The sequence below is a fragment of the Ascaphus truei genome, chromosome 1 (genome assembly GCF_040206685.1).
Source record: "Ascaphus truei isolate aAscTru1 chromosome 1, aAscTru1.hap1, whole genome shotgun sequence".
NCBI classification, from domain to species: Eukaryota; Metazoa; Chordata; class Amphibia; order Anura; family Ascaphidae; genus Ascaphus; species Ascaphus truei.
In genome coordinates this window covers 275,902,279-275,917,276 of record NC_134483.1, presented here as the reverse complement: position 1 = coordinate 275,917,276, position 14,998 = coordinate 275,902,279, and the positions used below count along the sequence as shown (strand labels likewise).

The 14,998-nt window shown below is 41.7% G+C and overlaps 1 protein-coding gene across 2 annotated transcripts in view; it reads left to right on the top strand.

The window, feature by feature from the left end:
- The window catches only part of SMU1 (SMU1 DNA replication regulator and spliceosomal factor), a 35,191-nt gene that overhangs the window by 16,075 nt on the left and 4,118 nt on the right, over positions 1–14,998 (top strand). For both annotated transcript variants that reach the window (XM_075604403.1, XM_075604412.1), the window contains exons 7-11: positions 57–173; positions 567–694; positions 4,460–4,586; positions 5,231–5,398; positions 5,623–5,775. In XM_075604403.1, coding sequence (XP_075460518.1) covers positions 57–173; positions 567–694; positions 4,460–4,586; positions 5,231–5,398; positions 5,623–5,775 — 693 coding nt within the window. The remainder of the gene's footprint in view (positions 1–56; positions 174–566; positions 695–4,459; positions 4,587–5,230; positions 5,399–5,622; positions 5,776–14,998) is intronic.

Sequence of the window (14,998 nt, the reverse complement as noted above, 5' to 3'; positions counted from 1 at the left end):
AAAATAATGAGATTCTTTCAAGTATCCTGTCATCTTAATGTTCTGTTTCCTTTTAGGATCTGAAATATCAGGCCCAAGATAACTTTATGATGATGGATGATGCAGTGTTGTGTATGTGCTTTAGTAGGGATACTGAAATGTTGGCAACAGGAGCACAAGATGGCAAAATAAAGGTAATGTACTTTTATTTTTTTTAACTAAAAATCTGATTGTTAGATGACCCCCATTATCTAAATACTGTAATGAATAATTAAAACGTTGCAAGAGGCCAACCATTGGATAAGGGATTTCAACAATTGTTGCTAAATAATTAAGTTAACTTTTTTTAAATTCAGTTCATGTATATCTTTGTATACTGCCCACAGTGTACTCAACACTTTCAAAAGAGACCATACAATACAGGGAATTATAATACAAAATCAGACGATAGGAGATGAAATCCCAGCCCCAGGGAAGCTTACAATAGAGGTGTATATAAACACAATAACAAACTACAGGCGACGTATATTAGGTTTCCATGAATAGGCTGTGTAATGCCTGAAGTCATTTTGCGCATCTTGTTTCAGGTGTGGAAGATTCAAAGCGGCCAGTGTTTGAGAAGATTTGAACGTGCTCACAGTAAAGGTGTCACCTGCCTTAGCTTCTCGAAAGACTGCAGTCAGATCCTCAGTGCTTCCTTTGACCAGACTATCCGGTAAGATAATATGACATAAAACCAAAGAAACAAAATCAAATATCAAGACATGTCAATGAACAGCGTAAAGGTGACGAATTGCCTACCTTTCCAAGGTATCGATTCCCTTTCATTAGGTGTAAGAAAAGGAGATGCCTTAGGATAGAAGACAAATGGATATACAGTATAATCTGGGCACTCTATCACTGATAGCAATAAATGAAGGCTTTGTTTACACAGCCTTTATAGTATTTCCCATTATGACAAAAATGGATATTGGATGATGGCTAAAGGATTTATCAATTTTACTAAATGAACCTTGCATCTATTATTGAATCTGATATATCCACAATAGGTTTAGTGTTGTGATAGTTAGTTTGGCACACAGATGGAATTCTAACGATAGGAATTACAGCACCTGAGATATATAGGCTTATATTGAGAATTGGCAAATAGTCCATTGTAAGTCACACCTCATCAGTGGACCAGCAGGATACAGGTAATATAATTTGCAGAAATAGACAAATATAAGAACAACTCATGCACTCAAAATGCATTAATGGAATATGCATTGTCAAAAGCAGAGATTAGAGATATCAATAATGTATAGATAATCCCAAAGAATTCAGAATAAAGTTATAATGAGCCTTTATTAACATCATAATAAAGATACAACACAACAGTAAATATTTATACTATACCTGTAAAAAGAAGATAATAATGAGACAATAACAAAAACGGGTCTATCATCTTTGAAAACAGGCTATCTATTACTAACAATGCCTATTGATAGATACAATATGGAATTGATTATATACATAAGATCTACTTATCAAAGTTCAGTATTTTACAATTGATCTGCTTATAAACATCAGGTTGCTTTTAATAGGGATGTGTCCCCCGTTGGCATACCTTGTATGGCTACTGATAGATATAATATCCACAGAGACCAACGGAACGGAGCACTGAAGGAAACTACCCATAGCAGTTGCCTAGACAAGTGTTGTGCAACCTTTGTCATAGCTGCGACCCCTACATTTTAGATGTCCACTACGTGAGCCAATGCAGCCGCGAAAACAGTAAAGATTAACTCTGCGGGCGTTCCTGCTTCTAAATGGGACCCCTGCAGCGTTAATCTTTTGAGTGAAACTACAGAAACTAACTTGCACTACAGCAGCAGCCCTGTGTCTCAACGTCTCTCTCTCCAGCAAAAGTCAGAAGCAGTCTCTCCGGCTCCGTTTAGTCAGCTTGGATGACGATGTAGATGCCCGAATATGGATATGCCCATTTCTGGGTATCTTCAACGTCCTCCAGGCTGACCTGAAGGGAGCCGGAGAGACTGCTGCTTCTGCTGGGGAGATGGAGAAGAGACGTGCTGCGCTGCTGTAATGTATACATAGTTACATAATAGATGAGGTTGAAAAAAGACATACGTCCATCAAGTTAAATCTATGCTAAATTTAGACGACAGCTACTTATCCTATATTTGTACTTAACAGTACATTGATCCAGAGGAAGGCAAACAAAATCCAGCTTAAATATCATCTAATGATTTCTCATAAAGGGAAAAATGAATTCCTTCCTGACTCCAGATATTGGCAACCAGATTACTCCCTGGATCAACATCCTTCCCATGTTTACTTATTTGGTATATCCTTATATACCTTTCCTTTCTAAAAAGATGTCCAACCTTATTTTGAAGATATGTATTGTATCTACCATCACAGTCTCCATGGGTAATAAATTCCACAGTTTGTTTCCGCATTTTGGGTCTGAAGAATAACACTGCCCGGGTCTCATTAGAAGCAAGTACCACCAGAGAGTTAATCCTCTGTTTTGGAGAACCTCAGAGATTTACCAACGACCCCCAAGGGGGTTCTGCTCCACTGGCCTAGACAAACAGGTGCTTCAGAAACTTGCCATCTGGGGGGCCTGTCTACCCCCCGAAAAACCTGTCGAGTGAAACGTGTGTCAGGTTTTACTGCCGTCACTTCGAGTGACGTCACAGGTGCGACACGGATATAGACAGCACGAAGTTGCAGCTATTACAGCGTGATCCAGAGCAACAGTTTATATAAAATATATCAACTACCGAGGCATACTTGGCACGCTGCCAAGCACATTATTTGATTCAATCGATTTGTAACATTAGTTACTAGAAATCCATCTCTACATGATGGAGTATCCTATTTCGGTCTCTTTACGTTCATCTTTCATTTACACTGAATAATTAACTGACTTTCTTATCGTCTTTTCTTCTTTCACTGTTGTAGCACAGTCAATAGAACTTTTCACTATAGATGTTTTTGCACTTGAAATATTTAATAAGTCAACTTTTAAACACTGCTTGGCAATAACATGGCTCACAAGATCACTCTGTTTTCTAAAAAAAAAGATATATATATATATTTGATAAAAGATTTGTTGCTCAAAGCCCCACCAAAATAGTAAAAATCGCTGCCCATAGAATTGAACTTTTTAAAAATGTTTCTATATCTCTAATCCGTTTAAGTATGTAAAAATGAACTTTTAATAATCAGGAGGATACGGAGTGCATCCTTATGGGAATCTTTTTTGTTTCCTAGATCAAGATGATGTGGCAATAACATCTGCGCAATCTAAAGATATGTCACAAGAATGTTGCTTACACTTTCATGCCATGTATTGGTGTTGTGGTCTGTTTGTTCTTCAATGGGAGAGGTTGACACTGCTCTTCTAAAGCTGCATTTATAGTGCAGGCGTGCGAAGGAGCGCAGGCAGGCGCCCGAGCAATCCGTGTATAAAGATGGGGAGGCGATTGGCTGAACCGTTCACGTGGCGCGGCCATCGCGCGACAAAACATAATTTGTCGCTTCAAAATTCAGTCGCGCACATTATGGCCAGCCCAATAGAGGTGCAGTTTGTTTGCGCCGTCGCGCCCACTATAAACGCAGCCTAATGCAGAGGCTTGATAGAAGGCTGTGTATTAAAGTTACTACACTATAAAATCGTTATCATAATATCTTGGATCCCTCCACCCCTAAAAAATCTGTAATGATGATAAATTACTTCACACAAGGTATTCACCTTGGGATCCATATTTATTACCCTGATTTGCTTGCAATAATGCAACAATACACTTAGTTCTGAGAAAAAGAGAGATGGAGACCGCACAGCCTAATGTGATGCCAAACCACACATAGGGTGCTAGAGACTAAGGCTAAGGCCCCGGTAACGCGCGCCCGCGAGATTGGCAGCGCGTTCAGCCGATTCCCCGGTCTGCAGCTCACTGCAGGCAGAGAGACCGGGGGCGTGACGGGGGCACGGCCATGACGTCACCCGGCAGGTTCGCCCTCATTGGCTGAACCGCCGGGGGGCGTGCCTAATCGCTCGACGCGAGTCCTGCTCTCAATTCTATTGAGAGCAGGAGCAACTCTCGCCCGAGCGCTGCGGCCCCCCCTCGCAGCGGGCCCGGCGCCTTTGAGGGGAGGGCTCTCGTCCGTGCAGCGTCCGCCACAGCGGACGCTGTAGTAGGCAGCGGGGGCAAGGCCTAAGGGGAAATGAACAAGAGAGAGAATCCCTGTGAACAAGCACTCTTCCTCCAATGAAATAAAATAATAAATTGGACACTTAGTTCAACTTACAACACTTCATCAGAAGGTTTACTCTAGGAAAAACCTTGATGATTTTTTTTTTTCCTGATCAACAGCGGAATTTTTTTTTCTTGCCATGCAAATATGATTTTGAAACCGTTTGTCTCCATGTTTATTTTATATCTAATCTTAATATTGTTTTGCCTTTTCATAGGATTCATGGACTGAAATCGGGAAAAACACTGAAGGAATTTAGAGGCCACTCTTCATTTGTGAACGAAGCAACTTTTACACAGGATGGTCACTACATTATCAGTGCTTCATCTGATGGCACAGTAAAGGTAGGGAAATGTCATTACAATGCATGTGCTGGCTTATCCTATTATGGTATATCATTTTTCTGTATTTGTTTTTTGTTTTGTTTTTATTACAATTTTTTTGGTTACATATTATCCAAGATTTTTCAAAGTTTGCCGAAGTCTGTCACTGGCCAGTTCATTGTTAAATATTAAAAGAAAATGTTGAATGAAGATATAACTTTTACTTTACCCATTGGCTAATTTCCCTAGCGTGTGTTTTAAAGATCTAACATCCGATATGGTTACTTTTTGTGTCTGCAAGTGCTTGCAATAAATTGAAATAGAAAGAGTAGCACAATCTAATGTTTTCAAATCAGAGTGTACTCATTCAATGGAATGGTTGAAAACTTGAAATAACTCAATTACGTTACAAACTCTTGATAAAGTCTAAAGCATGCATGGTGTTACAGATCTGGCCATAAAGTAAATGTATTGCAGGGAAAAGGAGTCCGAGTGGTGATCCAAAAATATTTTTACAGTGATGTGGTAGTCACATCTTGTGATTTAATCTTCCACTGGAAAACATCTACCAGTCTTTTTGTTTTTTCTTTGCATATTTTGGGACATGTGGGAGTATTTTCAGGTAATAATTTGTCTCCTCTGCATCAAACTTTTTTTTGTTTAAGATGTGGAATATGAAGACTACAGAGTGCAGCAACACATTCAAATCTCTCGGAAGCACAGCGGGGACAGACATCACTGTCAACAGTGTCCTTATCCTCCCAAAAAATCCTGAACATTTTGTTGTGTGTAACAGATCCAATACAGTGGTTATTATGAACATGCAAGGACAGGTAAGGACATGATACTAGTAAAAAAAAAATAACCAAATGGTGCCCAAAACCTGTGCTGTATATGTCCTCTCTGGTCCTTGAAGAATGAGCAAACTATAACAATACATTTTATATAGCAAAACATCCATAGATTATTTATTTATTTTTTGTCGATTCCATGCCTCACAAAAACATACTTGTTCTTAATGATTTGTAATCTGATTTTGAATTGTCTTTCTGTTCAGATTGTAAGAAGCTTTAGCTCTGGTAAGCGAGAAGGTGGTGACTTTGTGTGCTGCACCTTGTCGCCCAGAGGGGAGTGGATCTACTGCGTTGGTGAGGATTTCGTGCTCTACTGTTTCAGCACAGTGACTGGCAAGCTGGAGAGAACACTGACTGTGAGTGTCACAAGCAGAAACTGCTTTCTTTTTCATGTGTGTGGCTTGCAGTTGTAGAACTAGATCATAAATCCTTTGGGGTCCCTATTACTGAAGCCCTTCTGTGGGATCACTGAGGGGATCAAACGTTAGTTCACTTCAGTCTACTCCATCCTTGTGCCTGTTTGCTAGCTGTTTTCTTGGGGACATTAGTTTTGCTTGGGATGTGTGTCCTGTAAACATGAGCTCACACAGTTGGCCTCCGGCTGCAGGATTCGCTCCCTCCTGCTGCTCTGCTTTATCTGCTGTATCAGCTTTCTTATACAGGCACTTTTCTCATGAAGAGCAGCGGTATATCCTGTCTTCATCAAGGCACCTTCATTGATTCTTCATTTGTGATATGACTATATGTACAATCAATACCTATCTCTGACATACATCTAGAGCCGAGGTGGGCAACCCTATCGCCATTCGCCACTTGTGGCGAATTGGCAGGCTAAGTGTGGCGAATTTAATAGTGATCTATTCTAGCCCTACCTTCCCCCTCCAAGAACTCTGTTCTGTGTCCTGCACAGCTTAGCTGTGCAGACGCCATGCGGAGAAGCACTCCGACGTCAATCAGCCTCTCTCACCTTCACGGCCCCGCATCAGAGGGGGGGGGGGGGTAGTTATGGAAGCCGATTGACCAGTTGTGCAAGTGCTGTGGAGGAGAACCCAGGTATCATTCCATTTAAAAAAAACTTGCCCGCTGCTGCTCCGTTCCCCAGACTGACTGAACAATTTGCTGGTTCCCTCTGTCCTGTCTCCTCTCCTTGCTCGCTCTGCTAAACTACCCCTCCTCCACTCAGCTGATTTTGGTAGCGCTGGTTCCCTCTGTCCTGTCTCCCCTTCTGGCTCGTGTGTGTGTGTGTGTGTGTGTGTGTGTGTGTGTGTGTGTGTGTGTGTGTGTGTGTGTGTGTGTGTATAAAAATAGACAGATGGCGCACACACATAAACTGGAAATAGGTGCTTGTCTTGTCCCATACAGGTAATGTATAGATAGGTTCCTTACGAGTAAATCCAGGATCACAAGCCAAGAAGGAGACCGCACACTCAGGAGTTACAAAAAAAGCGTGTATTCAGTAGAAAAACTGGCACATAAACCCGACGTTTCAGTCCTTGGCACAGGATCTTTCTCAAGGGAGTGCTCTGTACATAATGATACCTGACAAACATATATACCCACCACCCATCAAGAAACAGATCCCTGATAGGCTAAACCATGATGTTAAACAGCTGTAGACACTAGCTAATCAAATACGACATCAACACTGAGCAACAGTGGTGTCGGGTGGCGTCTCACGTATCTTAGTAACCATTAACAATGGCGCACATGCGCAACATACGTCACAACTTTTTTTTTTTTTTTTTAACTCTGTGCTGTTAATTGACCAACTGGAACAAGCTGATTGATTGGGGAGGGGGAGGGTCATGTGACTGCTTTATCTGTATAATACCAACACCTTTCCTGCTCTTTGCAGGAACTGCATTAGGCATTAGACAGTGAGGCATTTAAAGTGAGCTTTTTAAGTGATAAATACAGTTAGACTACAGTTTGACTAGAGGTGACTGGGGACTGGATCTACTGCAAACTCTTTTACTCAAGACAACAAACGGTAAGCTATTCAGATCACACTATGATCCCAAGCTTGCTAACCTGCCTATTTCAACCCCACACCCCTTTACAACTTATTTACTGCAGTCTCTCCCAAAACTGACTGCACAATACACTGAAACCCTGAACTGACTCTAGCATTGAAATACAGCTAAACATTTGACAAGGAACAGGCACACACCTGCTGTTTAGTCTGCTCACACTCACTCTGCTCACAACAGCTCCATGCAGCACTGCCTACCTCTGGCATCATGAACCTGCTATGTATTTTAACTTTTTTCTTTCTCCTGGCCTCATGGAGATGTTACTCCCTCTATCCACTACAAACTCCTCCATCCTGGCCCACACCCAACATCACCATACACCCTGGACTACTCAAAAGCCTTGCACTATCTACTGAATGTTGGTGGAGAACTCTAAAAACCAGCACACCAACCACTGCTCACTCAAATGGCAAACACCACAAATCTACAACTTGCAAACAACTAACCAAATTTCTACTCATACTATTACTCTCTTTAGCAGGTGATATTGAACCTAACCCAGGTCCTCCCATTTCAGCTTTGTCCCATGCCCCTGAGAATTCCACCTTTAAATTCCAAAAAGGGCTATCTGTCGCCCATATAAACATCCGGAGCCTGCTGCCCAAACTGGACGAACTAAGGGCATGGTGCCTTATGCATAAACCCAAAGCCATCGTTCTTACAGAAACATGGCTATCCCCTAAAACCCCTGATGCAAATATTGCCATTCAGGGATACTCCATTTTTAGGAGAGATGGGTCAAAGAGAGGAGGAGGGGTGTTATTTTATATTGCAGACACATTACAATTTACACTGCTAAATTGCCCACCAAGCCCACCCTCTTTTGAAATTCTAGTTGGCAAAATCTGCCTCCCCTTTTCTAAGCCCATCTTGCTTGTTTGCTTCTATCGCCCCCCTAAAGCCCCTCTGCAATCCTTGACTGATATCCCCCAATTTGTTGGCTCCATTTCCTCTCTGAATGAGAAGAGTGAGCTGCTAGTTCTTGGGGATTTCAACCTCAATTGGCTTGACCCTAAAAACCACAAAATCCAGATACAACTCAAGTCACTTAACCTATCGCAACTCATTTCCCAACCCACACGGATAAACCTGAAATCGCATAACCATTCCTTGCTAGACTGGATTCTCTCCTCAAACCCCAGCAGAATCCAATCCTCTGGCATCCTTCCTGATATTTTCAGTGACCATGCAATAGTGTACTGTGTATGGAAAATTAAACCGCCCCATTCAAGCCCTAAAGTTCTCCTCACTAGAACATTTAAAAACTTTAACCCACAACAGTTTCTGGATGACCTTACCAACTGCCCATGGCACAGAATCGATTTAATTCCCGACCCTGATTCTGCGCTCGACTATTTCCAATCCGAGTTCTTAAAACTCTGCGATACCCATGCTCCACTACGCAAAATAAGGGTACGGGGGGCCCACCTTCCATGGGTTACACCTGACCTTATAGCACTCTACCAGTTCAGGGATGCCTTGTGGAAAAGCTACATAGTAACTGGCACTACCAAGGATCTCAATCACTATAGATGCCTGCGGAACATGTGCATAAGGCAAACAAGGCATGCAAAAGCACAATATTACTCTGACAATCTCCACCAAAATACATCAAACCCAGCTAACTTCTGGAAGGTTATCAACAATATATTCCAGCCTCCTAACCATCAACAACCAAGTAATATCACTAAGGGGGATATTACTCTGACAAACCCCACTGACATTGCAAATGCATTCAATGATTACTTTGTGGGGTGTGCCACTAACTTATTAGCGAAACGCAGCCCAAACCACAAACCTGAATCTCATCCTGGGAGTACCCCTACAGTCCCACCCCCTCCCAACACTGCCCACAATTTTCAATTTGGCCAAGTATCTGAAGAGGAGATTATACAAGCACTCCTCAAACTAAAACTAAGCAGCCAATGTGGACCCGACTTACTACAATCTAGGTTCCTACGACTTGGTGCCCCAGCCATTGCCAAACCAATTGCGTCCATAGTCAACTCTATCCTGTCTGCAGGCCATATCCCTAAGACCTGGAAAACTGCCAGAGTTGTCCCAATCTTCAAAAGTGGGGACAAAAACACTGTCTCAAACTACAGGCCAATCTCACTTCTCCCAATTCTATCCAAAGTCATGAAAAAATGTGTCCACTCCCAATTAAGCGATTTCTACACCAAGACAAATTTCCCTAGCCAATTCCAATCTGTATTTCGCCCCAAACACTCCACCGTAACTACCCTGCTAAAAGTTTGCAATGAAATCCAGTGTGGAATGGAACGGGGAGGACAACTCACTGGTTCAGTATTCCTAGATTTTGCAAAGGCTTTTGACACAGTCGATCATGTTAGCCTGCTTAACAAACTCCAGAGCTCTGGAATAGGGAAGCATGCTTTAAACTGGTTTCAGTCCTACCTATCAGGAAGATCCCAACATGTGTCCATTTCAGGCTCTAACTCCAACCCCCTGGATATCACCTGTGGTGTCCCGCAAGGCTCTGTTCTGGGGCCCCTACTCTTCTCAGTGTTCATTAATGATCTTCCCACAGCTTGTAAGGAAGCCTCAATACGCATGTATGCAGATGACACAATCCTATATGCACACAGTCATAGCCTCTCTGACCTTCAACACATACTTCAGTCTGACTTTTTGAGACTCGAAAACTGGATTTCCCAAAACAAACTGTTTTTAAACACTGACAAGACTGTAACAATGGTATTTGGGACCAGGACTAAATTTGTAAAGCTCCCAGTGACTGAGCTCCTGATTCGAACCAACGCTAACACCACCCTAACACCTGTCACTAGTTTTAAATACCTGGGCTTATGGTTTGACTCCCACTTAACATTCGGGATGCACATTGATACCCTGACAACCAAGACCTATGCCAAACTAGGGGTACTTTACAGGAACAAATCCTCCCTAAGTCTCCTGGTCAGAAAGCGTATTGCACAGCAGATGCTAATGCCAATTATTGACTATGGAGACATAGTATATGGCTCGGCTCCTCAAACCCACCTTAGCAAACTTGACACCCTCTACAATTCAATTTGTCGTTTTGTTCTCCAATGCAACTACAACACACATCACTGTGAAATGCTCAAAGAACTAGATTGGTCAACACTAGAGTCTAGGCGCAAAGTTCACCTTTCCTGTCTTGCCTTTAAATTCTTCATGGGCAAGCTACCCAGCTACCTGAACAAGCTCCTCACCCCTACCACCTGCAGCACTTATCACCTAAGATCAGACTCCAAAAGACTATTCATGGTCCCAAGGCTCAACAAAGTATCCGGATGTTCCTCCTTCTCCTTCCGTGCACCCCAAAACTGGAACAACCTACCAGAGACTCTCACATCCACCACCAGTTTAAGTTCCATCAAATCTAAGGCTGTGTCACATTTTAACCTGGTCTGTAACTGTTTCATACGCTCATAATATACATTTTCTTTAACTGTGCACACAATGTCTTGTATATAATGTATACCCTGTTCATTTATGTAACTGTACTTGTAACATGTACTATTTGTTTTACTCTGTGCCCAGGACATACTTGAAAACGAGAGGTAACTCTCAATGTATTACTTCCTGGTAAAATATTTTATAAATAAATAAAATAAATAAATAAATAATAAATATATAAAGGTAATTGCTAGAAAACACGAGCGTTCAATGCGTATGCTAGGTTTCCACGAATAAATAGCAAAGCATATGTATGGAGCATACCATGATATTACATAATGAAAATAGCGACTGTAGTGACTATCAATTAAATACCGGCGTCAGCACAGGGAAACACAGTGTCGGATAGCGTCTAGCGTAACCAGGTAACCACCACTGCAAAGCAACAATGGCGTTTTTCAGCATGCGTAACAACAAGGAAATATAAAGAAAATTCCTGAGGGATGCAAGCGACCAATGTGCACACTGAGCTGACTCGGATAGGCAACCTAACACATAGGAAGAGCATCACGTAACATAACTTGTTGAAAATAAATATATAATTACCCAAAATGTCACGAAGACACACACAGCAGCTGCAATCACAATATAAATAAAGCAAGCGTGATAGTGCATGCGTGACTAGCATAATTATTGAACAAGTGTCATAACATCAGATAGCCATAGTAAAATAGGGAAAAATAATAAGGTGAAAGACAAAAAATAAGGGACGGGAAGGGAAGTGTTCCTTGGAGTCCCAAGACACATGAGGAGTGAACACATAAAAATAGGGCAGATAGACAGAAGACTGGACCCAAAATGAAAGCAGAGGACTACCGATATAACATCACTGTTAAGTACAGTGGGTAAAAAGAGATTAGGCAATAGAAAGGAGAATAAACAACAAAATAAAAATAAAATACAGACACGACCAACAAAGAGTTAATGTGGAAGAACCACAAATGTGCAAAAAAATGCAAATCATGCAAAAAAGCAAAAAAATACAAAGATTATGCAAAGCACAAATGCAAAAATAGCAAATCAAAATAAATACCAAAAAGCAAAAAATGGCATACAAAAATAAAGACAATGTGCAAAAAGAGTCCCAAATGTCAGCTTTGTTTTTTGGCATATTAAATAAAACATCCTAGGCGAAAATCTTCATTGAGACCGTGTGGTGACATTGTTCTTAACTCATAGATCATTTTGGCCTCCAGTTGAAGCAGCAACTTATTCTTATCCCCCCCACGTGAGGATGTGGTGGCTTGTAGGATAGGCATACACTTCAGTGTGGATAAACTATGTTTGTGTTGCCTGAAGTGTCTGGCCACTGGTAGATGTTGTAGGTCATCCCCGTTGTCAGTATCCAACAAAGCTTTTTTAATGGTGGACCTATGAACGGCCATCCTTTCCTTAAACATCCGGCTTATTTTCCCTATATAATAGAGTCCACAGGGACATTTGATGACGTAAACTACAAACCGTGTCGCACAGTTAATGTAAGATCTGATGGGAATAGGATACCCATTGTGTGGATGAGAGAAAGATTTACCAGTCTGCATGAAGCTGCAATTAATGCAGCCATGGCATTTGTAGGTGCCAGGTTTCCTCCTAAGCCATGTTAGGGTTGGTGTATATTTGCTCGATGGATCAGCCTGCACCAATGCGTCTCGAAGATTTCTGCCTCGACAGTAGCACATACGTGGCGGTGCTTTGCACAATTGACCAATTTGATTATCATTGCTTAAGATATGCCCATTCTTGCGAATGCTTCGCTTAATGTAGTTAGAGGCTGTTGAATAGGTACTGCTGATGTTGAGGCATTGATCTTCATTGATGGCTGTATGAGGTATGAGGAGAGATTCCCTCTTGATGGCCTGAACGCTTTTTAAGGCTGCATTAATCTCAGTCCTCGGATAGCCCCGATCCATGAATCTTTGGGCCATTTTAAGAAGTGAGGCCTCAACAAGTGACGGATCACTGGTGATACGCTTGACCCTCAGCATTTGTGAATAAGGGAGGCCACGTTTAAGTGGCTCAGGGTGCTGGCTGGTGGCATATAGTAAAGAGTTCTTGTCAGTGGGTTTTTGGAAGATCGCTGTCTCCAATTTACCATCCTTTTTGTAAATCATCGTGTCCAGGAAAGTGATACTGTCCATACTTTTAATGACAGTGAAACGTATCGTGGATGGAATCAGATTCAAATATGCAACAAATTGCGAAAGCTCCCCCTCCGAGCCACCCCAAATGAGGAAGATATCGTCGATATAGCGTACATAGTGATTAATGTATGTTGAAAGGGGGGCATCACCTAGAATGTGTACTTGTTCATAGCTGTTCATGAACAGGTTTACATACGAAGGTGCCATGTTTGATCCCATCGCCGTCCCAGTGAGTTGTAGATAGAAATCACGTTCAAAGCGAAATAAGTTTTTATGGAGAATATCAACTAGCTGCAAGATATATTCTGTGGGGGGACCATCATGGTCAGTGATTAGGGAATATTGCACCCGAATGGCATCCAATCCTTCCACGTGTGGGATGTTCGTGTAGAGGCTGGTGACGTCCAGTGTCACCAGCAACATATCAGACGTGTCAAATGTGATCTTACCCAGTTGGTTAATAAAGTCTGTGGTGTCCTTAATGTACGATCTCATATTGACCACCAACGGTTGTAATTAGGTAATCAACATACTGGGATATGGGTTGACACAGGGATCCCATCGCTGCTATGATGGGTCTACCAGGTGGCTTCTGGCTAGATTTGTGTACTTTTGGGAGCACATAAATGACTGGTATCACTGGATGACAATGTGTTAGGAAGGATCCGATTTCTTCAGAAATCCATGAGTTGCTAACTCCCAATTGGATGATGGAGTCAATTTCACGCTTATAGATCATTGTAGGGTCACCATTAAGTTTTTTTTATAGTAATAAGGGTCCCCAAGTTGTCTCATGATCTCAGTCCTATAGTCAATGTAATTCAAAATCACAATGCCCCCACCTTTGTCAGCAGGTTTTATTATGATATCGTCATTGGCCTGGAGTGTTTTGATGGCTTGTTTTTCCTCAACAGACAGATTGGAGAAACTCCTCTTGTGGTTCTTAACATGATGTCTAGTATCACTACCTAGTAGTCCCATAAAGGTCGTTATGCTGTGATTAGTGACTAATGGGTCAAAAGTACTCTTGTTCTTGTGTGTGTGTGTGTGTGTGTGTGTATATATATATACTAATGAAAGCATACACAGTGTTTTAAATTTTTGCATGTGCAACAAAATAACAATTTTTGCATGGTGTGGCTATTTTCACTTATAATTCGCCACACCTGTGGCTACATTGAAAAATAGGTTGCCCACCCCTGATCTAGAGCATCGGCTCAGGGGTTTCCCCATTTTTTACCATCCTTCTGCTGGTTTACACCTCATTTGTGAATCAGAATGTTATTGGTTGCGATTAAAAAAAAAAAAGTAGTTCACATCACCATTCGTTGCTCAAATTTAGCTTTGGCTCAGTCAATATTATATTAACCTGCAAAGCATTGTATTGCCCATTGAGAGAATGGCATGGGGGGAGGAGTCTCAAGTAAACAGCACTAGGATCTAAGCAGCCATTTTGTTTGTTCTTGTCCCTGTATGTGTCATCCATGTTGTCATTTGTCTGCATGAAAGCACAGTTGCGGTTGAAAGATGTTTTTGCTCTCAGCAATTTTTACTAATACCAGCCCTGGCCGCCAAAAAAGGGAGGGAGCGTACAGCCTTGAAGTGGGATCAGACTTAGAATCCACTTCTCACATTCAAGTGTCAGGTGGTGGGATCAGAGATAGAAATCACTTCTCACATTCAACCCCTTTAAAGAATACACATAGAAGGGGCCCAGATGCGTATGTGGGGAAAAGGTGACGGGCTTGCATAAGGATTTTTAGCTTTTTTTTTTTTCCCTCTCATATCCACTTGTTCTTATACATTTTTAGTTATTTTCTATGATTTACAAGTCACCCCATAAAGGGGGTGGGAGCTTTTAGTATTGGGGTATATATTGTATACAGTACCGTATGTCTGGTGGACAGCTTTTGCCCAACCTGTCCCCATCGAAGTGTGCACCT